Source organism: Coniosporium apollinis (assembly GCF_000281105.1).
Source record: "Coniosporium apollinis CBS 100218 chromosome Unknown supercont1.2, whole genome shotgun sequence".
NCBI lineage: Eukaryota > Fungi > Ascomycota > Dothideomycetes > Coniosporium > Coniosporium apollinis.
Window position 1 is genome coordinate 260,516 of NW_006913264.1, and position 24,002 is coordinate 284,517.

General features: G+C 53.0%; 7 protein-coding genes across 7 annotated transcripts; 3 read left to right on the plus strand and 4 right to left on the minus strand.

The window, feature by feature from the left end:
- Positions 1-340: 340 nt before the first annotated feature.
- W97_00464 (uncharacterized protein) lies at positions 341-1,978 on the plus strand (the record flags this gene model as incomplete). The annotated part of the gene is made up of 2 exons (XM_007778378.1): positions 341-1,723; positions 1,772-1,978. 2 exons carry the CDS (start codon positions 341-343, stop codon positions 1,976-1,978), a joined length of 1,590 nt encoding a protein of 529 aa, XP_007776568.1.
- Positions 1,979-2,768: 790 nt separating this feature from the next.
- W97_00465 (small nuclear ribonucleoprotein F) lies at positions 2,769-3,355 on the plus strand (the record flags this gene model as incomplete). Its single annotated transcript, XM_007778379.1, has 4 exons — positions 2,769-2,774; positions 2,831-2,868; positions 3,018-3,173; positions 3,280-3,355. The coding sequence occupies 4 exons, from the start codon at positions 2,769-2,771 to the stop codon at positions 3,353-3,355; spliced, it is 276 nt and encodes a 91-aa protein (XP_007776569.1).
- A 3,323-nt stretch (positions 3,356-6,678) lies between these two features.
- On the minus strand, positions 6,679-7,167 carry W97_00466 (uncharacterized protein; the record flags this gene model as incomplete). The annotated part of the gene is made up of 1 exon (XM_007778380.1): positions 6,679-7,167. One exon carries the CDS (start codon positions 7,165-7,167, stop codon positions 6,679-6,681), a length of 489 nt encoding a protein of 162 aa, XP_007776570.1.
- A 627-nt stretch (positions 7,168-7,794) lies between these two features.
- W97_00467 (uncharacterized protein) lies at positions 7,795-8,817 on the plus strand (the record flags this gene model as incomplete). Its single annotated transcript, XM_007778381.1, has 1 exon — positions 7,795-8,817. The coding sequence occupies one exon, from the start codon at positions 7,795-7,797 to the stop codon at positions 8,815-8,817; it is 1,023 nt and encodes a 340-aa protein (XP_007776571.1).
- A 510-nt stretch (positions 8,818-9,327) lies between these two features.
- Positions 9,328-19,279, minus strand: W97_00468 (uncharacterized protein; the record flags this gene model as incomplete). The annotated part of the gene is made up of 5 exons (XM_007778382.1): positions 9,328-10,116; positions 10,224-10,987; positions 11,040-12,905; positions 12,980-18,885; positions 18,948-19,279. The coding sequence occupies 5 exons, from the start codon at positions 19,277-19,279 to the stop codon at positions 9,328-9,330; spliced, it is 9,657 nt and encodes a 3,218-aa protein (XP_007776572.1).
- Positions 19,280-19,705: 426 nt separating this feature from the next.
- W97_00469 (uncharacterized protein) lies at positions 19,706-21,712 on the minus strand (the record flags this gene model as incomplete). The annotated part of the gene is made up of 3 exons (XM_007778383.1): positions 19,706-19,879; positions 19,962-21,616; positions 21,676-21,712. 3 exons carry the CDS (start codon positions 21,710-21,712, stop codon positions 19,706-19,708), a joined length of 1,866 nt encoding a protein of 621 aa, XP_007776573.1.
- A 332-nt stretch (positions 21,713-22,044) lies between these two features.
- On the minus strand, positions 22,045-23,866 carry W97_00470 (uncharacterized protein; the record flags this gene model as incomplete). Its single annotated transcript, XM_007778384.1, has 6 exons — positions 22,045-22,176; positions 22,233-22,716; positions 22,804-22,929; positions 22,983-23,344; positions 23,405-23,601; positions 23,659-23,866. The coding sequence occupies 6 exons, from the start codon at positions 23,864-23,866 to the stop codon at positions 22,045-22,047; spliced, it is 1,509 nt and encodes a 502-aa protein (XP_007776574.1).
- Positions 23,867-24,002: the final 136 nt, after the last annotated feature.

Here is a 24,002-nt window from a genome sequence, read left to right on the forward strand (position 1 = left end):
ACCAGGAGTGGTTTCTCGTACTTAGGTGACCCTCTATCTCGCAATTTACAACCAAAGGCACCTCCGGCTTTCTTGTGATATGAGTTTGAGTGTGACCGTGAAGATCACCTGATCTCGCGTCGACCACTTCACGTCGCGTCACCCACCACTTCACCGATTTCATCCCTCTGCCATTTTCTTCCTTTTGTGGTGCTTCCACCCCACCAAAGCCTGTTCATCTCCTGTTCAGTAATCGGTCAACGTACTGATTGTATTGCTCTCGACCTTCTCTTTCATCCGGTGCCTTCCACCTCGTGATCAGTGTTCGAAGCAGAAGTTCGTGTGTCTATCCGCATACATCATGGAGTTAGACAACGAAGCGAGTTCCGGCTCCAGCTCTCTATCAAATATCCAGTCGCCAACAGGGTCAAGTGCCCTCTCGCACGATTCTCTAGCAACCTCTGAGGACAACTTTTCCTCGTCATCACAGCACAAGAGCGCTACCCGCGCGTTAGACGTCAGTGGTGAGGTCCAGCTGAGGGACAATTTCCCAATACCTCGAGAACTCCGGGATATCATCTATGGGCTGCTGCTTGAAGCCAGGCTTAACCGGCACGAAAATCCGAAGCCGCACTATCACTTGTCCCCGGCCATCCTTCGAGTCAATCGGACGCTCTACGAGGAAGCACGCGAGGTGCTTTACAAGGCCAACACCCTGATAATCGTTTCCTACCGAACGCACATATGGGAGGATAATCCCGCATTCCTTCAGCTTCCGATTATCGCCAGCTCCAAACTCGGCGCTATCAAGGACCACACCATGCGCTTCCACTTGGAATCACGGAAATTAAAATGCTTCTGCGGCATGTGCGGATCTGACGAGAAGGGTCCTCCAAAATCGTTCCTGATCGTAGCAGAAGATTTCCCTGCAGTCTGCCGGCTGCTCCGAGTGCAGAACTTCCGTATTGCTGGCAACGCCAACATGATCACGTCCGCAAGGAACGAGAAGTCTTTAAGGTGGGAGAAGGTCAAGGGGTCCGCCAGACTGCTGGTGAAAGTTGGATTTCAGCAGACTTCCTACGGTGCTCCGTCTCTCGAGCTACAGAAGTCTTTGCTAAATCAGCTAAGGTCTGCGGTCGGCATCTCACACAAGGTCTCCATCGCCGGCGCGGTTGACCCTCTCCTGGCTGCGGAGTGTTCGCAGGCCATGATGCCCAAAGTCGTCATGGCGTATGCAATGGGCTGGGATCTATATTCCCTCATGAGGTCGCTGAAAGACGAAGCAGATGCTCATTACATGGCTGAGAGACTCACGCAAGCATTTGCCCTCTACGAGACTGTGGCAGAGCTTACGTCGACCCACATCGTCCCGCCCTACTCTACCTTTGCGGACACCTGCGCCTGTAAAGACTGGCAGACTGGTATTGACCGCTTGCAATGGGACTCTCTTATCATGGCCTGTCTCGTAGGCCTCCGGATCGGATGTTGCCCTGAGCAGACCATGGACTTTGTGATGCTCGCTCTGGAAATCTCGCATGGAAACCCACGTTTACCGGCTTACGCTTACCTCTTGTCAACCCATCTACTCGCCGTTGCCGAAGCAGAAGAGGGTGATCTAGACCATAGCCTCGAGCTTCTCCACCGCGTTGATGCACTCCGAGCCGAGCATCCGGGTTTATACGACGACAACTGCCTCCAGGATGACCTTGAAATGGCCGAGGCGTACGTTGCAAAACTGGAAGAGGTAAGTTTTGCGGCGCCTAACGGAACGTGGCTAACATTGAAATCACAGCCAGAGGAAGAACCGGAAGAGGAAGAAGAACCGAGCAATCCACCGTTCTGCTATGCAAGTTCCAGCTTTGCCATGTTGTTCGACGACGATCCCATTGACACCCCTTTCCGGGGCGAACCTCCGGAAGGCCTCGCTGGCTGGTTTGACACGCATCATCAACTGAGCAAGGAAGACATGCAGCTCGTCGGAATCAAAAACAGCGGTTGAGTACGCAGTGTCAATGACCATATTGCCGAAGTTTGCGAACTGGATAGAGACTACGAACAGGCGGTCAAAGTGTGTTGCTTCCATACGATCTTAGCACCAGGTCGCTTCTACTTGCTCCTACCCGTTGCTGTTTCTGGGTTTCGTGGGTGGACTAGCGGAACCTCCCAGAGCCGGTATGCCACAGTGGCGGGCTGCTGTAGCTGTAGGGACATGGGTGGCACGTTAGCTTTGTGCTCAACTCCTACAGAGTAGTAGCTCCATGGAACGCTATGTAGGGTTAGCTTTGGGAGTGTGGAGGTCCACTGAAGAAAATGGTGTGGGGAGATGGCTGATGGATTATCGTTGCTCAGAGCTTCTGCAATCAGAGATACATGTTATGCTCCACCGTGTTGCACTTGCTGCGCTGAGATGGCTAGTAGAGAAATGCAAGAATACAAAGCTCTATTCGAGTCTGAAGACCTGCCTAGTTTGAATAAATTCAGAGAGCCCTCCTGCTAAACCAGAAGGTGTCGTCGTGACAGGGACATCGGTAACAAATCACCCGTAGTTTTTTGAAGTATGCGCATAGTGAGGCAATCATCACAGGTCGTCTTACATGGAAATCTATAATTTGCTCATCCGGGAAAGTCGTTTCATCAAAACCACTTGCAAGTCACCAAAATCAATCTCCCGAAGAAACACCGAAGAGTGACATTTTGTATATCCAACAGTATCCAGATTGCGAGTTGCCTTTGCGCGCTCAACTTTGACAAGGCCGTCTTCGCCGTGATCAGAGGATCACATCATAGCCATGAGTGTGAGTCTGACATCGGTTACAGCATGAGTACGTTACTAACCTCTGTAATATCGCAGTTCGTCCCGCTCAACCCGCGGCCTATGCTGCAGTCTCTGTGCGTTAAGAACCCTCCTCCGCTATCCGGCACCCCAAAACATCGCTCGTCCGTTTAGGCGCCAGCCTCATTACGACCTCGTCGATTCCTCCATATGCATCGGCTTCTCCAGGTGTCCCGTTCAAGCGCTGACATTCGTCGCGCAACAGAGTCGACTCCGACATTCTCGTACGCCTAAAATGGGGCCAGACAGAATACAAGGGCCGCCTGGTCAGTGTCGACAGCTACATGAACATCCAGCTGGCGAACACGGAGGAGTTTGTGGATGGCAAGAACACTGGTAGTCTAGGGCAGGTGCTCATACGGTATGTGTCTATTCCACAGCCTTACACAAAGCCTACCGCAGGACGACACTGCTACTGAGGAGTAAGGGGTGGGAATGGAACCTAAGCTAACGAGATGTCCACCAAGGTGCAACAACGTCCTATGGATCTCCGCGGCGGACGCAGCTCGCGTAAAAGGGGAAGACACTGCGATGAGTGGATGAGATAGTAGGCTGGATCCCAACACGGCGGCTTTGTAAGAGCGGAAGTCACACGGCACGGGGCCCACGATGATGCGCATGCGTTTGGTGGCCGTACTGCGCTGCTCCGGAGCCTTAGGGTGTCCCTCGGTCGGGACTACACCAGACAGAGAACGGAAAGCGGGCGAGCGGCAGGAAATCAGGCACTGTATGAAGTGTATACAGGATCAGAGTATCAAAAGCAGTCTCACTTCGCAGCTATCCCTCTCTTGCAGCAATTTCGTGACGTCCGTGCTGCACCCTGCTCCTTAGAGGTGCCTGTCGACCTCTTGTTTCCCGCTTTCCCTGTTCCGTGTCACTCTGTGTGCAATCCTACGACTCTCGTACCGGGTTTGCAGTCAGTCGCGCAAGGTGTCTCTGTGCCTGCATCTGATACCAGATGTTGCCAAGAAATGCACGTGTCTTGGCTCGCTAGCGCGTCTGAGCGTGTCTGAGCGCGTCGACCTCTCGAACCTCTCAGAATCTCCAGTCCGTCTTTCTGTTACTTCAACCAGCAACCTCGCTGCCAGCGTCCGCCTCCAACGTGTACAAACTCGCCACCCGACCAGACCGACCTGGAACCCACGAAACACGGCCTCGCTCTCATCCGAAGACGTTGACGAACACGGGACACGCGACGCGACTTTTCCTCTCCCTCTCACCTCTTCTCTCGCTCGAATAAGCAACACATAACCCCACGACCTCCCTCTCCCCACAGTCTACCGTTGCTCGTCTTCCAACCTTCACGGAAAGGAATGTTCATAACGCCCTACACATGGTCCGCATCCAAGGTCTCGGCACACACTCGAGCCTCACAGCACGGTCTCACATGGGTGCTGCTGTCGGTGTCCGCGGTGCATGCAGTAGGCCCTCGACAGCTTTGCTGTACGTGGCCGGTGTGGGGAGGACGAGCTTCGGAACTTAACCCTAAGCGATTCTTCGGTTTTAGTCGCGCGGATCTTGCAAGAGATGGTCGCCGACCCTGTGATTAACGGCCTGTGCAACTGTGGAAGGCTGTATGGCTGGAAGCGGAGCGATGGCTGTCAAAGCGGGCAAGGACGTCTTGACTGGGTTGCTCATGCGTCTCATTGGGTAAGATCTTCTGCGGAAGACGCGCGTCGACTGCCTGGCTGGGCGCGACTTCGGTCAATTTATGGGACAGCTGAGTGAGGCTTTGCAAGGGTAAGGTTGGTGGAGAGATCTGGTGAGAGGTGTCGGCCACCTTGTTCTAAGGAACGGCTTCGGGATCTTGATGACGCCTTTTGGTGCTTTCGACGCTTGTCTTATGCTGCTGTGGTCACACTGACACCCGGTTGGTGGGGACTTGAAAGGCTTGCTTCTTGCTTCAACCGTACTTCGGTGCACGAGATTATTGACATGCTGGGCTTGCGGCTGTACTGGAAGGGATGCGGATTGAGCACGACGTAGCCTTCTTGAGCAGGCTTAGTCTCCACACAGGCTGTACTACTCTCCGATTTCGAAACTCTGCTTCGTTGATCCACTCGCCGGAATCATGTCCTATGTGCGACATGTAGCGAGGTCTTCGAGCTACAACAGAGTCAGAGAGTACTCAGTCACCATGACACGTCGGCGCGTTCCAGTTCCAAGTTCCCAACCTCCACAGTACTCTTGGTTAGCCTCTGTTGGTTATCCTCGGTGAAGTGACTGCGCGCCGGAAGACTCTCATTAGCATCACCACTGGGCTCGGTGAAGTACGGCCTCAGCAGCGGTGGCACAGCAGACATCGTAACATGGCGAAGACGTCCCGCACATCTCTCCTACCTACAACCATTAAGGGCTCAGTCCGAGAAGGATGTTACCAGATCTCGAACCCCAAACACAGTCCCGCCACGCGAAGCTTACGATGCCTTTGCCACGGCATACGCCAACTGGCAATGTTACCTGTACTAGTACAGCTGATGTCCCGACCGGCCGCGTTAATTATCTCCTCGTACGGTTACGCGTATGGGTCGATCGATGAGCGCCGACAAACCTACGTTTCCCTGGCTTCTTTCTGCCGGTGGAAGATGGTCCTCCTGTTGCAGGAGACGGAAGCGGTTTTTGAGGATGTACTTTGTCCGCTTCGCTCCTCGTGAGCAGAATGCCTGGTGGTCACTCGCCTGTCACAGGACGGGATGGCTACTGAGGAAACATAAGACTAGTCTCTGAGAGGAATGCCTGTACGTACAGGGAGAAGCTTAGCTGCTTTGCAGGGTGAGAGGACAAGCAAAAGTCTGCGAGGTGTGCTCTGTGGTCGCAATTGAGGGTGTTTGCGTCGGTCGTGGAAGTGGATCAAGAGGGATGACGGTCCTCGACGGCTGGAGCTAGTGGTGAGTTGTCCCACAGGAGACGGGCGTCTTAGCACTTCTGAAGCTCAGTGTCATTTCCTCGTTTCTCTTTAAAGTCATTTCACCACCATGTTGTAGGAAACGCATGTTAAGGGCAGCACACACGTCCCATGTCTAGCCACTGTCGCACCTCCTTAGCACGTACCATTGCTTTCTTCGCCAGTCGTTCAGGTCAGCAGCCGGAACCGCAAGCATCCAGGACGGGACCTCGAGAGCGTTCGGGAGTCAAAGTTTAGGCTTGTCTGTCTTTGGATGCTTGCCGGCGGTTAGCTTGTGCAGCTGATCGGAGAGTCACGCGGGCGATGAGTCTAAGTTTCAGGTTGCAAAGCTCGGTGAGGATGACATGCTGATATGTACGCTTTGTGCGCGACCTGGGACGTGGTTGATGAGGTAACGGAGGGAGAAGCGGAGTGGTGATCATGAGTGGATGAGGGACTGAGAGGGAGTGTGGTTGCTCTGGTTCATCGGGTGCCTTCTGGTGCTCATTCGCCGTCTCTACCTTTCGTCCGATCCGAGAGTGGAGATGGCGCATACTTTTTTATAAGTATCCCTCCCCTTGCCGCTGACGGAAAGGATTGGCTAACTATCACAGGGCGGTGGTTACCCATCTTGGTGGTTTCGAGGACAGCCCATGTTTGGCTCCCAGCTGCATCCTAAATGCCTTTTGGTTAGCACTTTGAATCGGGCGGACGTTCGTTCTGATTGCATTTTATGAGGCAGAGTTCACGTCACTTAGGGTTTGCATGCTCCCTTGGTTCTCTTGGTCGAGGGGGCTGACCATGTTCTGTGTTTGTATGTATATTCTATGATACAGAGCTATTGACATGTAAGCCTGCTGAAAGACGATTGGCTGCCAACAAACAATGCAATTGAGGAGAGGGGTCGATATCGTCTTCCGTATCTTCGGGCCAAGAATCACCAGCGCCTAAGAAAACTCTCACAGCACAGCGAATTAGCAGCTTACAAAAGCGTGGTCCCACTCATCGCCTTAGCCGCCTTGACCATAACCCTGACACACATAGCCATCCCCGTCCCCCAAAGCGCGCTCCTGATATAGCTCGTTCCCTGCGTGTTATTGTTGATATAAACAAACGCATACAATGCCCTAATCGCCAAGAACGCGCCCGCAAACCCATTCATTCCATCAAGCCCCTCGCGCTTCAGGCCAGCCATGTTGCCGAGTATGACGGCCGATGCGAACAACGGCATATTCTCCATCGAGTTTTGGTGCGCGGCCTCGCAGCGCTCCCATCTGGCGTAGGTCTGCTTGTCGAGCGTCTCGGCATACTTGGAGCCCTGGTTGCGCGGGTTGCGGTTGTCGAACTTGGACGGGTTGCCGCCGCTTGCGACGGTCAGGCCGTAGGCGTGAGGGACCATGGAGAGGATGTAGTAGGCCGGAATGGCGAGGACGGAGAGGTTGGAGTCGAGGAGGGATGTTGAGGATGTCATGGTGATGGTGGTGGTGGCGGTGGTGGTGGTAGTTGGTGGTTAGGTCGCTTTGCTACAAGATGGTTGTGCAATTGCTTGCGAGTTGACGGGAGGTAAAGAAGTGCTTGATATGTAAGTTGATCTCAGTAGATGCGGAGATGGAGAGAATCTTGATCGGAGTCGGCGCAATTGATTCCTACTGGCGCCTGAAGGAGGAGCTTGAGCTTTGTCCACATCCGAGGTCTCCTTCGCACGACGACGTCATCTGGAGACATCTATCCTCCCGTCATTACGCACTTACGCTACTATGGAGGTTGTCAAGTGAGACAGAAATGGTACTTTGTTTGCGTCTTGTAGAGAGCCTACACTTGATATAGCAAGCGAGTCAGGTCTTCAAGTCATCCTCCTATGCGGCCCCCAAACTGTCCCTCCGCCGGTCACCATGATTGGCTCTTGATATTGCTTGTCGGCTTAACGAGTTGCAGGTTCCGTTGACATACCAGGAGCCTGTTTGTCCAACATGAGCGCTTACTATGAGCCCACTCCAATATCTGGAAGCCCGTAACAATCTTACACCCAACTTTCCGCCATCCCCAAGCTAAAGCGCTCCTTCATCTCCAGATTCAGAGCATTACTATCAGTATCATAATGTCTAAACGGACCCTCTACACAGTAATCACTCCCCTCCCCCCCGGCATAACCCGCGCGACCGTCATCGAGACTTTCCACGCACACGTCGAGATGATAGACCTCAACCCCCTCGCGATCGAGCGGCATCCCATCAGCCCTCCCTCCGGCGTACCCGCTGAGGAAACCCAGTGCCTCTGGTACCAGATCACAGACCGCATATCTTACCTCCCCGGCGGCGCCCTCACGGGCAAAGTGTCCTACAACGCGTGCTTCCATGACCTGCCGAACGGGCTCCAGACGCACATCTACGCGCCGCTGGGGTTGGACATCAAGGGCAAGTGGTCGCTGGGAGGGAACTTGCCAGGGGAGCCGCAGGAGGCGGTGGAGATGGGGGTTGGAGCGCCGAGCACGGGATTGTACATCAGGGAAGATGTGGAGATGAGGTGTAACATCTTTGCTGTTAGCTTTGTGAAGAGGACGCTCAAGAAGGCGCATGCATTGCTTGTGGAGAGGTTGGTGAACAAGACGAGAATCGAGGATCGGGAGAAGTTCAGAATGTCGGATAGCATGTCGAAGGAGACAGCGAGCACGGTGTCAGCGTTTTCTCCTGTGAGCCCTGCGTTTGTGCCTGTGGCTGCCCAGGCATCCACCGGGCACGGCGGGTTGGTCGAGTATGCAACTTCAGCTGGATACGGACCGTATAGTCCGCCGATACCACAGAACCAGGGCATGTACGCGGAGACGTGGCAACAGTCGAATTTGCCATACCCGCCGGCGAACTCATGTGACAGAAACTCCGCGCAGCCTTACCAGTCAGGATATTCAGGAAACTACCAGCAGATGAATCCGGCGTATTCAGCAGCAGGCTCAGTGGATTCATACGGCTACAACTACGGGCATCCGTACGAGCTGAGTACATCCGAGCCTCTGCCAACGCGGAAGCCTATCGGCAGCGGTCAAGCTTGGCCTGCGGCTGAGACTGGAATTCCTGAAACAAAGCGACCACAGCCGCCAGTGAAGCCGGTGGAGTTGGAAGGATGAGAAACGAATAATCCCAAGACTTATGATGGTGGCTCTTCTGTATTTCACTAAAGCCTCCCACTATGCGCGATAAAGGCTCTCCGCTGGCTGACGCGCCGCCTGCTTGAAACCAAAAGCGGGACTTTGAGACACACTCCAACACTGGCACGAAAATGTGTCTAGAACGGATGGCAACACGCCACCAGCGCATGAGTGGATCCGAAGCTAACCTGGGAAGCCAATGCGTAAGCTAGAGGAGATAAGCTGCGCTAAGACGTGTTATTGAGCTCGTTGTTGCCTTGAGAGCAAGACCGCAAAAGCGTGGATAGGTAGAGGGCAGATCGAATTGCGTCTGGAGAGGGCACAAGTAGCACGGAATCAGGCAGTACAGCCTTTGACAGCAGGAGGTAGAAGCAAGCTTGAAGCTTTTGTTATCTTACATGACCGTGACTTCCGCCAGAGGGGTTGAGGTTCCAAATTTCCAATGTAACAAGCTCGCAAGTAGCTCAGCACAGCATCTCATCCTCCCAGCTACTCCTCATCGTAAAGGTCGCCGTTGTCGTACGGATCATCCTGATCAAAGATCACATCCTCATCCTCTCCTTCATCACAGTCGGCGTCGCCACCGTCCATATCCTCATGGAAAGAATCATCTTCATCAACACTACAAGTGTCTGTGACTTCCTTCCCTTGATCTCTTGCCATAACAACAGCAGCCGATCTCGCGGGACCATCATCCGTAACCCTCGAGAAGAACGGATGCTTCTCTGTCAGCGACTTCCCCTGGCACACGTACCCCATTGGAGTGTGGACAAACTCCTGTCCCTTCCGTCGCACTGCCAACCACTCTTGGAGGAAGCTGAGCGGTTTATTCGTAAAGCTTTGCAATTGACCGGCTGCAGAATTTGTCTCCTTCTCATCGACTGCATCGTCAACCGGCTCATTCGTCCCATCCAGCTCCGCTGGTGCCGCTGCGTCGGCTGTAGTTTCTCCAGGCAATGCAGCGGCGTCGTGAAGACCAAGGAATTTTCGTAGCTCGTCATACTCATCATACTCGAAATAGAGACGTCCTGCAAAGATGCCTAGCTCGACTTTCAACCACATGGGAGCCTGCCAGTCAGCGGGCAGGCCCGGCATCGCGTAGTAGTCGAGACTGTTGAAATGGAGCATCTTTCGCGTGACCGGTGCCGAGTACGTCAGGAGATGCGTAGGTGACTTCTGGTTTTGGTAGACGAGGGGAATGATGAGCTCGGCTTCTTCTGGGGTGACAAGGATGGCGGTCTCGGTCACGGAGCTCCACAGAATCCAGTTGACTGGGCGCTACAACAAATTATTAGCTTGTGTCTTTCGGAAACTTCTCGTGCGGGTGCTCGGGCGGTGACAATGATAAGACTGCGATGCAAATAAATACGAGTCTTTTGACTTACTAAGAAATTATCGTTCGGGCGATGCTGTGTTAACTTGATCGTCTTCGTGAACTCCGACGACACATACAGCCTCGAAGCGGTAGCCCCGCCATTGATCCCATTCTTGATACCGAGAGCCGTGCGTCGCAACGTCACAAAAGCTTGCTCATATCCTGCGAACCCTGCGGCAAGCCTGCCGGTCTGTACGAAACCGGCGATGTCCCTGTGAAGGCCGGGGAACGACAAAGCCGAATAGTGAACTGGCTTCTGCACCTCACGAACGGCCTCGACCTCATGAGCAACCTCCCGCTCTTGTTCGACTTCTTGAAGTGTTGAGCCGTGGACAGCGCCGCCAGCATCTTGAAACGCCTTCCGTCGAGTGTTGAGCTCCTTCATATACGCTGCGATTCCTGGAGAGGAGGAATTGATGCGTTTGGTAGGCTTTGCCAGTGTCTTGGGCTTGTACAGTTGCTCCAGGGTTTGCTTCTCAACTTGTCGCAAGGCATTGAGATATGCGTCCCGCTGGTCCTTGTCAACAAGGGAGTCAGGGTTTTCAGACGTGGCTTCCGTGCGGCGGCAGAAATCAGCGCCTTGTGAAAAGTACAGAGGCTGAAGTTGTTCAATGCCGTCGCATGTCTGCTCCAGAAGCCAGCGTATAACGTCGTAGGAATCAACCGGATCGCCGGATTTCTTCTTGCAGAGGTCAAGGATGCTCTGATGAACCTCGGGGGGCGCAAAGAAACACACGGATTGCGTAGTTGCTAGTTGACGTAGTCTCATCGCAGCTGTTTTAATGTCAGTGCTTCTAGTGATAAATACTTTGACATGATGACGAACCTTGCACAGTGTGGTCTTTGGTCTGACCAAGGCCCAGCGTCAAAGCGCCGCGGGCATTCATTGGCAGCTTCAAGTCGGTGCCTCGAGTGTGGGCCTCGTCGAGGTAGACCAGACAACCGTCCAAGTTATCGGCAAATGGCGATGCTAGTAGAGGAACGTGAAGGCCGTGGCGATAACGAACGATAGCCTTGTTCTCATTGTCGAAGAAGACGGCCGCTGGAGCTTCGTAGCAAACATCAAGCCACGCCTTCACGAGGCTTAAGTTGTCCATCTCAAGGATCTGGGCACCGGCATCGATCAGTATCCGGATCTCCATTTTGGTGATTCCCTTGAGTAAATCCAGCTCGGACAAGCGTCTTCCGTCACCATCTGCGACGAGTACGTATTGCCGGCTTTGGCTCTTCAGCAGATACGTCAATACCTCTGCGTTCGTGTGGGAGAGTCGAGGAAGATCCTGCTGCCTAATGGTCAAAGGTAGCATCGTTCTGTTGTCATTCGTTCCGCTAAAGCCTGTGGTTAAGGCTTGTGAGCCTCCGCCTCTGCCCTTTGAAGTTTGCGGCCTCGATGGTGTCTTGTCAGCTGGAGGGAGGAGTGGTATGTCCCATCCTGATGCCTGCAGCTTCATCTGGAACTGTTTGGCGTGTTTCGGGAAAACAAAGTTGTTTAAGAAGTAGTCAATAACAACTACGTCGTAACGCACATGCTTCCATATCTCTATGAGTTGAGCTTCATCATCAACGTTAACGGCATTCCAATCTTGCAAAGCGCCTGGCAGAGCTTTGGCACTATTGATCCATCGGTCATACTCATTCGATGGGTCATCAGACTTCAGTAGGTGCTCAAGGCTCTGCCGCAACTGGGCAACAAGCAGGCCGCCATAGTAGAAGGCGAGGCATGTGAAGAGAATTGCGACGTCGGGATGACCCCATTCCGCTTGCTCGGACGGGACGCCCTTGGCGTGAAACGGGACGGCAATAGGATCTCGGTTTGGGTGTAAGCCGTACTGTACATTCCATCGCTTTTTAAGAGTCAACAGCAGTATGCGGTGGACAAGTAAGCCTCGGAGTAGATATAAAGACTGCTTCGCGGCAGGCTTGTCGGGAAACATGCGATTGATCCGCTCAGCAATCCCTTGTCGGACTTTCGCACCTGAAATGAACTGCTTGATGGCAAGACGGTCGGACTTGGTGCATTCCCTGGTGGGTATGACTGATATTTGTCCGTTGCATATGTCGTTCACTAATCGAACGACAAGGGCATCTTCAACGTCTGTGCGGAGGAAGAAGACGACCGGGAACCCGCCGCCATCCTTTCGGACAACTTCAATGCTCTGAGGGAATTCGGTCTGCAGATTCCACAGATGACCCCCAACCAGCTCGAGCAAGGCCTCGGCTATCTGCCAGCGATGGGGATGGCCGTCTACCGTTATTTGTGAGCCAGACGGATAGATCAGCTGCGTTCGCACGGCGAGTGTGACATCACACTCATCGAGTACGTCCCGGCATGTATTTCTCATCCAGGCATAGACTTTCATTGTCTGGTTTGCTTCTGAGATACGGCCATCGGAAAGTCTCTGCAATCCGCTCAACATGAACGACAAGATATGTTCCGGAAGGGCTATCATGAGACCGGAAGCTTTGAGCATCTCGCGATGGATGTTGTAGAATTCCTTGATGGTGTCGGAGTCGGTGGGTGTCTTCCGCGAGAATGGAACATGCCTTACTTCGCGACCGAGTAGACCTCCGAGCCGAGCTTGCAGCAATTGAGCTGTCTGGAGCAGAAGGGCTTTAGGGACGACGACTCGGTGAAGCCGCTTCGTATCTGCTAGGACTGCAGCAACCATCGGCATTATGCAAGACGTTTTACCTGCATGATTTTGGATTAGCTTTGTCTCTAGGAGAATATAGCAGGCATTCCGAGCAACAGTTGGTATCGCTTACCTTGTCCCATGTTCATCTGCAAGACCGAGTTTGACTCAGAAGCCGGAGAGATAGTTGCAAGCGCAACATCGACTTGTTCTGGCCGTATCAGGATGTTAGCATCAATCTCGAGCAGAAGCCAGTCTAGATGGTTCCGCGGCTGCCAATTACTATGGCCAACGTTCTTCCGTTCCTCTGCCAAGCGCTGTGCATTGCCCTTCTCATGAGCGTCCTTCAGTCTTAGAAGACGTTGCAGTGCTGTGATGGATGTTGCGTATGCGACGAGTGCTTCCTTCATGCGGTCTCCGAATACACAGCCCGCGGTTGATCGCAGTTGCTCAAGCAGCGTGACTGGCGTTATGCACGGCCACAAGCCGCCTTGTTGCAGCCACTGGGTGCAGGCGTCGTCTCGTTCGAATGCCGTGTAAAGCTGACCAAATTGCTGATTGAGCGCTTGTCGGACTTTGAAAATCTCTGCAGCAAGCATGGTAGGTTGAAATGATGCCTCGGCCTGTTCCTTTGTGCTTCTCAGTGTTTTCAGCGTGTTTAGACTCTGCATCAAATCTCGCCCGTACTGTTGGCGCACGGTGGACTGGGAATCCATTATCCCATTGATGATGCTTTCCAGCTCTTGGAACTCACGGCAGGCAGGCGGATCGGCCCTTACCTGCAGTTTTCGTGCAGGCTCGGGCAAACTAAGCGGCGGTTGATCGTTTGAGATCTCGGTGAGGGCCTGGTGAAGGTTCTTATCAAGATGCGGACTATCATTTCTAGTGGATTGAGTCGGCATTTCTCCAGGCGAATCAGGTCCGGTCTTGCGTAAGAGATCTCGGGAGAGTAGTGGAAACTCCCCTCCACGGCACCGTGTTGGAAAGACCTCCTGGGTCTCCACACTGATCTTGGGCGGCTCGAACTTCTTCTCAGACCGATGTTGATACAAGACAAGCTGTACGTCTTGGATGTGCCTTGAAAGCTCCATGTTGTGGTACAAGCGCTCCCACTCCGGACGAATAAGCTGCATGGCCTGGGCGAGGTCGACCAGTACTGCTCCAGAAAACCCCTCCAGTGTTGGCTCTGGACAGGGCCACTGTTCCAAGAGAAATTGCGCAATCGCTTTGCAGTCATTCTCCACCTGCCGTTCATGCGTCAGTTCGGCCGCCTCGAACTTCCTCCGTTGCTTTGCGCTTAAGCTAAACTCGAAAGTGTCCCTCTCATCACCAGGATACGGAACGCAACAGCCCTTCATTAGCTGAAGAAGATAGCTGATGTGCGGGATCTGATTCCGTCGAAATTGGATATAAGAGGGCCACGTTGGAGGCGTCAGCTTTTTGAGATCCTCCAAGACTGCGAAAGCCAGCAATGTCCGGACAAGATCCATGTCAATGTCAAGGCAGAAGGAAATAGCAGCGAACAAAAACATGAGTTTGAACTTATCCTTAGGCTCAGCAGCATAGCAGAGCTTCACTAAGGACCCCCATTCGAGATCAAGTTGCAAAGAGAGACGATCACTCAGTAAGACTTTATCGAAGCTGCGATCATAGCCTCCGATGGTTGGCCAGGTCTCAAGGATTCCGGCAAGGTCGGGGACGGCAGGCATTTCAGAGGACCAATTGCGGATCAGACTCGTGCTCTCAAAGACATTGAGGCGCCCTTGACTGGTCCAGCACCGATCTCGCGCATCGTATGGCAACTCCGGGCCAGTTTGTCGGCTGTGATGCAGTTCCGAGTTTGGCCGCTCGTAAAGACTACGCCGCAAGTAGGCTCGCTCCAACAGGTGCGTATCACCTGGGCGCTCAAGGGAGGAAAGTTCATCAACTTTCTGAGCAGCGAAGATCGACAACTGCGCTGATTTCCTGCATATCTCTTCGACTATCGGCCTGAACTTATCATGCTGAATCGTGGTTGTCAATTGCTCATCCCAAGTCACTTGCTGCATGACTGTCATATCCCGGGGATAATACATCCTCTTGGGAGTGAGCTTGGCCATCCAGATCAGGCTCTGGTATGGACCAAACTTGAGTGGTGTCCACGGCTGGCAGTACCCTGACTTCAGACAATGCAAACTCTCTTCGGTTCCCGTACGGCCTGTCAGAGGATCTGGTAGGATGAACGACGTGTAGGCATGGAACTGGGCCTTCAGGTACAAGAGTCTGGGCTCAGCGGGACAGTCAAGCCGTCCAAGGACATCGTTAATTGTGAACCTGCCGTAGCTGCCACCATTCATGACCTCCACAGCGACATGAATTCCTCTTCGTTTGTACCGAATGGAGCCGAAAGGTACGATGATGCTACGCAGACCCGGGTTGGTTGTGTCTCGAAGGACGAGCTTGCTGTCGAGTCCATACCACGTTCCCGCATCTTGATTGGGATCAATCTCTGAGCGAAGCTGTGAGGATTCGAGAAGATTTTTTCTGTTGACAGTGAAAGTGAGCTCCAGTCGGCGTAGCTCAACGGTTAGACGTCGTGTTGCGGGCTGGAACACAGTCAAATATTTACGGTACTCAAACCGATCGAAGAGACGTGCGATGCGTTGAAATGCCGGACTTTGCGGGTCCACCAAGGAGACAGTACGACGGAATCCCTCACGAGTATGAACGTTGACAAGCCAATTGCTGCCTTTGTAAGTCCATATGTGAGGCTTCTTCCGGATCTCCATGATCCCTGTTCTGAGGTCGAGCCAATGTACACAGTCATCTACAAGTGATGCCGGCAAGTCGAAACTAGATGGTCCAATAAACACCTCGCGCGGAATGAGCTCTAAAACAGTGCCATTTGCGAGAGCCCTCACAATAAGTTCGCCGTCGCGGAACCCCACGTGAATTTGATGCCCGTACATGCATATGGCTAGCACGTAGGTCATGCCTGGAAGTGCGGAGGGGAATGTCAACAAGGTTTGGTCTCCAAAAAGCTCGTGTAAGACCATCGATTTCCTGTACTCTGCTGGCAGTTTGCCCAAGGGCCTTCCATCTACAAACAAATGTCCTTCAAGCAAATGGTAATGTATGGTTTGCTGGGCAATTTGCTGGGTAGCGCCAACTCGTGTCTGTATCCACCATTCGTTCGGAAGAAACTCCAACTCATCGGAAGATCTTGGTGGACTTCCTTCGGGCTCTGGCCAAACTCTCTTTATGGCAGCCATTAGGCTGTCTGGGCTGGCTTCCACAGATCGGCGAAGGACGAAGCGCATTCGATGGACCACCTTCAGGTCGCGAATGAGGGCATTCCTCAAACTACGTGGTAATGATGTAGGGTTGTCAACGAGATTGTCCTGCAGAGTGATGGAGCATTCGATGAAGTGGGAAAGAGCCGTGGGCGGTAGGTTCTGGTTATTCTGGGTGTGCAGAGTGAACGTCCTTCTACAGAGCAAGGCGGCCCAGAAGGCATACTTTGAGCATCTCCTGGATGTTTCGGCATCTGTAGCCGTATGGATCTCCGCTCTTAACAGGCCGATCCACTGTAAGGTAACTGCGCGAGCCTTCTCGACAAGCCCTACAGCCGCATCTAGAATCGCAGATTCGGTCGCAAGAGAAGCAAGTCTGAGGATCAAAGAAACTAGCATCTCCATGCAATGCGTCTCACGCCAGTTGGAAGATATGCCATCTAGGCGTTGACCAAGTTGATCGACAAGTCTCCTACAAAACGCTGCGTCCCGGAGTACTTTGTGCACAGCGCGGAGAGGATCGGCTTGATCTGCTGGACCAGCTTGCAGTGCTAATTGGGACATAAGCACAGCTGTCGCTTCTGTACTGAAGTTGAGATTCGATGAGCCGAGTTCAATAAGGATTGCGGGCCATCGTCGATGCTTCCCGGAGAAGAGTGCTTGGTAGGCCATGAACTCATGAACATTCAGGCCCAAAGGACACTTGCTTTGACTTGCAACGATCTCGTAGGAGGATGGTCCATTCGCATCTACCGCGAAGTCTGGTGAGAATTGGAGGGATGAGAACAGTGAGCTTGCTGGTAGTGTTCCCTGGCAATGGTGCGCAAAGGTCGGCTTGTGCGCTTGTCTCGCAGGCCATACCTTAGCAACTGAATCGAAGTAACCAAGTTTCAGTCCGTTTGGAAGACATACGTTGTCCAACCCGACAGGGAAACGAACACTTGCGTAGTGCGACCCCAGGAAGGATTTCGTTGTTGAGGCCAGGGAAACGTTACAGACTGTGTTGTTCAGGAATGGTTCGAGCTCGGAATACTGGCGAAGCAACACCCGCGGTTCAAAAGACTCCATCACCTTTGGGCGCGCCAGCGTACTTAGGAGCCTCCATGTTGAATCCCGGTAAGCCGCAAAAGAGTTGGGACATCCGATCTCGAGCACCGCCGCTTTTGCATGAACGGGGTTAGATGGAAGGGGATGCTCATGGACCTTGATTCTCATACGCCACGCTTTGCGCTGGAGAAAGCATTTTGTGCACTGCTTATCATCGTGAACGTTGCGTGAAGGTAAATATTCGTCCATGGTGAACATGCAAGAGCTCTCTGCGATTGCTTTGGCCAGTCTCTCATACTGTGCACTCAACTGCTGCCATTCTTGCTCCTTCACGGAGCGGGCGAGTTCAGCCGCAGTCTCAATGCGTTGCTGAAGTCGCTGAAGCTTGTCTGACTCATCAAAGAACCGTTCCGCGAAGCACCCCTTGATCGGGTCATCGAAGATCGTGCACCGAGTATGTTGGCACTTCTTACGCCGCTCCTGGAGATGCATTTGTATCTTCTGTAACCGTATCAGATCCTGAAGCTGCGACAACTGCAGGACATCCAAGATCTCGGGCGGAAAGCCTGGGTTGTAGCTTTCCAACAACTTAAAGCTCTTTACGGCGCATTCATCCATCATCACCCAAAGCTCCATAACCGTCAGCAGCATAACGCTCTTTTGCTCCGGATTTGTATCGTAGGCGTCCGCAACAGTGTTGAGGTACGTGTCTATTTGCCTGGCAAGGCGGATGCACTGATCATGGCTGGAAGTCTCCACCCCTTCAATGGCTGTACGGCTACGCTCCAAGTCCTCTTCCAGCTCGGAAAGTGCAAAATAGCGGTGGGCAAACCCTCTAAGAGTGTTCGGTGACTGAAAGACGCGTGCGGGGCCGCTGGGGCCATACAAAGGGGTTGTCAGAATCTGTTGTAGGTAGCTCCCACTGTTGGGAAGTGTCAAATACAGATCACGTTGGTCTGCACGGTATGGAATAGGAAGAATCGGCCTCCGCATAGCCTTCTTGCAATCACTCCATAATGCTCCAATACGCTCTGTTGCGTTTTGTACTGTTTTGCTGAAGACAGGCCTGAGAATCGTGAACATGTGATCGTAAACAGTGCGGCTAGACGGTGAAGCCCTGTCCTTGTCGACTTCGAGTTTGACAAGGCGGCGACAAAGCTTAGACTTGAGAAAGGTCAGCGATTCGGGAGTAAGATGACCCAAGGCGTCATCCAGTAGATGTGCAAGCACAAGGCAGATCAGGAACTTGTAGAGCACTCGCCCCACTTCACCAAGCTGTGTACAAAGATGCCTCTGGATGCCAACGCGTAGCACCAGCCAGAAGGGGCATCTCCGCCATGGCTTCTCGGCTCCATCCGTCCAGCAAACATCATCCCGGACGCGTTTCCGCAGTAGGGTGGGGGACAACGGGTAGCCATTGACCTCGAGCAAGGTTATCAGCATTTGCGTAATGAGAGACGGATCGGCAGTGCCGCGACTTTCGAAGATGGAGGACCCAGCCTTGTTGGTGCGGGCTGCAAAGCGTTTGATCGATTCCGTACTCGCTTGCTCCAAGAAGGTAGCAAGACTGTCCTGGAAGGAGGAGTCCATAAACTCCGAGAGAGGAACGGCGACTGCACATCCTGGAAAGTCCCATTGCAAGGCGGTCTCTGAGGCAAGAACACTGTCCGATAGTGGAGACGCTTCGAACGCCTCGAACACGACAATCTCACCCTGGGCACTTGAAGTAGAGTGAAGAAGTCAGCTATATGAGACATACGTAAGGCAGCGTGTAACACTCACCCAGTGTCCCGTCTGACGAGCAGACCCGCATTCTGTTCCGTGACATGTACGATGAGAAAATCGTTACGTTCAAGGCCTCGCAGTTCAGTCAGAAGTGAGGTCTTGCTCACTTTGCCGCCCGCGTTGACAGTTTTGCAGGCTTGGAGCGAGCGGCGAAGGCAGCTCCATTGGTCTCTGAATTTCTCGTTCGTGAGGTGTCCCAGCGCTCGACTCGCCTCCGAAATGCGATCGGTCAACGCCTGCTCGATCTGCTCAATTCTAGTGTCTTGTTTGCCTGGGAGCCGCGACGGTAGTGCGACGTGGTTGAAGAGCGACTCTAGTAGTTCAGCCATAGTGACAGGAAATGAACGCAAGCATGGAGGGCACAATGAAGGAGATAGGAGATGGACGATGAAGAACGAGTCCTTCTACAGCGAATGCAACCGGCTAGCAGAATGTTGAATGAAGACGCGGGTGAAAAAGAGTGAAGCGGATCTGCGCTTGAGTGACCGTTTGTCGAGGATTGAGTGACGGAAACGTGCGCAGCTTCACGCCGCGGCGGCGCGTATGTCACGTGATCCTTACACATTCGCCCGAGGACCCAGAGTTCCTGACCGAAGTTCCGATGTATGGTTACAAGGTCATCAAGGAGGTTGACGAAAATGGTGAGTAACTCTGAGGAAGTTCATAATGCTGGTGGGTGACTTGGAGCATTTGATGAGGCGATCAAGATGAACAAAGAACCGATCAAAACTACCTAGGTACAAATAAGGGCTCTATCAAAGCTTCCCCCGGTCAAGAAACCTCACTGGCAAATCAACATGCCTCGCCCGTAGAAACTCCGCTACGTTCTTTCCCAAGAAATCATATGAACTCGAACAGCTAACGCCTCGATCAAGGTGGTCATGCAGGAGGAAATGGACAGCACGCATGTTGGGCAACTCAAATCGGTCCTATAACATGAGAATACCAATCATCAGCTACCTTTGCCTTTACACTGCGTTTCATCCGGACCATCCTGGAGGTGATACTCACAATTGGCTTTCCAACATACTCATCCGCTAGCAAATACTTCATCTTCTCCACGGAGAGCAGTGACCTCAACCACGCCCACTCGTCCGGATGCCTCACCCAAAAGCCAACATTACAATCACTCCCCTTATCACCGCTTCTCGCGTGTACGATCCAGCCCAGCGGGCCCTTGACGGTTCTCCCAAAATTCGCTAGATCCACCGCACCCTCGGTCACTGCCTGGCTCGGCTGCTGCTTAGGCCACGCCTTCGTCTTCGGCGGTGGGGGTATCTCGAAGGTTTCACCAGACCAGAGATGAACCTTGTGCTGGACATCAGACTGGGGTAACAGCGTCACATAGTACTCGTAGATAGGCTTCGGCAGCCCCTGTCTCCAGTCCAGGTGAGGAGTCGCGCCCGGATAGCCCTCCATGATTGGATCGATGCAAGGCCTGAAGAACTTCTGCGGCATGATGTCTTCCGCCTCTCGCGCCTGCACAAATACCCTGAAGTCCACAGTAGCCCCGTTCTGATTAGTAGGGTTATCAGGCACGGAGCCGTTCTTGGTAAAGGCCAGCTTGGTGTAGCGGTCCATGTACGGCCGCATCATCTTGCGTATCTGTGCTTCCATCATCCGCGCCTTCGCATGAATATCCAGGCCGCAAAGGAACCAATGCATCTCTGCCTGGTAGCCTCCCTTGGCAGTGATCCCGACTTTGGTGGTGGGAGGAGGCAGGTCAGCTTTGACGCCTCGCAGCGCAACTCGGTCGGTAGACAGCTGCTCGAACCACAGCTCGTCCAGGATGGCAGTCACGTCAGAGTTGTAATACCAGGGTCCTTGAATCTCGTACAGCAGCTGGCTCGAGCAAGTATTGACGGAAACTTCACCTCCGGAGCCTTTGTTCTTCGTGATGATCACTTGGCCATTTGTAGCAATCTCGGCAATGGGATACCCGATGTCGTCCCAGCCCTTGGACTCGAGCTCCTTGAACCCAGTGTAGTTACCTCCGCAGACATAGTTGGAACACTCAATCAGATGGCCAGCGACGAAAGCATTAGCAAGCTGGACGAGGTCGGAGCGCTGCCAATTGTGCCACCAGTAAGCTGCCGCAATCACCGGCGAAGCGTCTGAGACGCGGCCGCATACTACAATATCCGCTCCTTTCCCGAAGGCGGCTGCGATACCGAGGCCACCAAGGTAGGCCTGCGCGTAGATTGGCTCGAAGTCCCAGTCTTCTAGGACCTGGCCTGTGCAGATGTTCTCGAACTTGGACTTCTTCTCTTTCAGTGCTTTCTGCACAGCAGGAAAGACCTCATCACCGCTGACGTATGCAACTTTCAGATCCAATCGCTTGCTCTTTACCATCTGCGTAACCACCTCGTGCAACAGCGCCGTATCAGACGCGCCGGCGTTGACAGCTACCTTGATGCCATGCTTCGCAATATCCAACAATGCGGGTTCGAGAGCCTCGAGGAAGGTCGGTTCGTACGCGTCGCCAGGGGCTGCTGAACCTTGCGGAATGAAGCTGGAGGCTTGCTTGTCGAGCTTCATGGCTGCCCTGGATGTCATGTTGGCCTCGCTCATCCAGTCTCCTATGATCACGTCGATTGGGTCGTTTGCGTGGTTGGCGGCGAGGATACGCATAGCATCGCGACGGTCGGTGGTTGAGCCCGAGCATCCTGCGTTTATCACCGTCAGTCGGATAGTATTGCTCAATGCGAATTATCTTTGTTCTTACCTGCAATGCGGACGGGTCGCTTCGAGGGTGCGGCCATTGTACAAATTGGGGGATGTCTCGTACTCGATGCTATGGTTGGAGATAGTGGTAGATACGGTGGGCAATGTACAGGAAGGAGCACAGAGGCTCCATTAGAGCTTTTGCGGCGCCAGATAAGGTGTAAGCAATGGTATCACCGAGGCACTGTCAGCAGGGTTGAGGTTCTTCAAAGAGCCGCTTGAACCGAAAATGCGGGGAGGAGCTTTGAGCACCACAGCACGGATGGGGTTTTCCACCAACGGCCAACACATCCCCAATATCGTATGTTGGCTTTTGTATAACTACTTCTTTCCAGAGCAGATATCGTACGGTACATAGATGTTCGTTATTTTAGTGCTGTGCTTTGCGCTCGCGCTCTGACATGCGAACCCACATCTCAGACTGAAAGAAGAAGCCATTCCTGTTATAACTCTTCCACGGATTAAGAGGATCGGTGAGAACAATATCATACCGGCGGAAGATCTGCCACGCCCTTAGCCTTAACGTTCATGATATACACCAGTCAGGAGAGCACACACCTCTGCAATGAACTTGTTGATCTCAAGCAGCGCCACAGGCTTCCCCAGACACCCATACCTTCCATACCCAAAAATCAGATCCAGCGTTTGCTGCATGCGGGACAGGCGGTCGCTCGTGGCCTCTAACCACCGTTCCGGACGGAAAATCGGTGCATCCTCGCCAAATACCTCTGGGTCCTTGTAGAAATCCCAGGCAGCGTAGACGATATTCGTCCCGCCGGGAATGAACTGACCGCGCAAGGTGTCCCCACCGTTTGTCACGGTCTTGGTCGCCAGGGCTGTCACTGGCGGGTGCACCCTTAGACCTTCTTTGATGCAGGCCTGAAGATATGGGAGTGCCTTCAGTTCACTCTCGCGGATGATTGACTCGGAGATGGACGCCTGATCGAGTTCGGCCTGGAGAGTACTGTATACGGCTGGATGTGTGATGATGAACATTGTTATGGCTCGGAGAGCGGTGACGGTGGAGTCTGCCCCCGCTATACTACCTAGGTGTCAATATCTCGACCGCTCCCTAGGCGATACTTTGTGGAGATTTGTGAATTCAGAGACGGAGATGTTTGAGGCTCACACTTGCAAAACAGATTCAATCTCGACTTGTTCTTGTGGTAGCCCATGCTGAATCCAGGAACCTATCATGTCCTTTGCGGTAATCTTTTCTGGGCCGAATCTTTTGGAAACTGTCCGCTTTGCCACTCTAAAAGCAATGTCAGTGCACAATGACCATCGAGAGCGAAGCGTACGTCTTACCCCATCAGTCGTCCTACACCAGTCTTATCCTGGGGCGTAGGCATCACAGCTTTACTGATAAAAGGAATCCTCACGATTCTGCTGAGTATCGGAAGCGTAGCGAACCATTCGAATATCGGTATTAGCTCTAGTTGAGTGGCAATATAGCCATGCACATCTGCATCATGAGGTAGAAACCCAAACGGTTCTCCGCAAGCGATATCGGTAATCACGTCGATACCAAAGTACTGCGCTTTCTGCGCGAAGTCCACCGGCCGAAGAGTGGAGCCCGCAGAGGTGTATTTGTCTTCGATCAGCTTGAAGAAGTCGCCCAGGCGGTTGTCAACGCACTCCTCAAGATAGGGGAGGTCTCTGCCGGAGTACTAGGCGGGTAACGCGTCTCAGACACTTGTATAAACTCAGATCCTGATGGGTCATCTTACACCTGCTACCATCATGGCACGACGCTCTGTGTGCCGACGCTCATTGGTCTCGGAGAAGATATGGTCTATCTGATGGGAAATTGCCGTTGCGGCGTACCACTGAGACTTTGAATAGGGCGAACGGGCGGCCCCCATACGCCTTATGATTTCAGGGTCGTTTGTAACGAGGTCATTGGGCGCGATGCGAGCAAGAGGGCCTGGGGCATACATGTCAGTGCCAGACACCAGCTCTATTATCAGCGGAGGAGCTGTACCGTATTTTTTACAAATATCAGCTAGATCTGAGTAGATACTTCGTCGTATGGTGCTTTTGACCAACCATAGCCTCGACAGGCTCGCCAACCACGGGCCCTTGATATGCTTGAGTCTGTTATATGCAAGAAAAGTGTTGACTATAAAAGCCGCAACGACGCAGAGCGCGAGGCTGTACCCGACAATAACAGGACCAAATATTTCTGTCATTGCTGTAGAGCAATACCAGCGTTAAAGGCGCCACCGTGAACAGATACTATCAACAAAGGGTCTGAGCTGAGTGATTCATTTCGAAGACTTCGCAAAGGCAATCGCAAATTTGAGGGGTACAAATAGAGCTTTATCA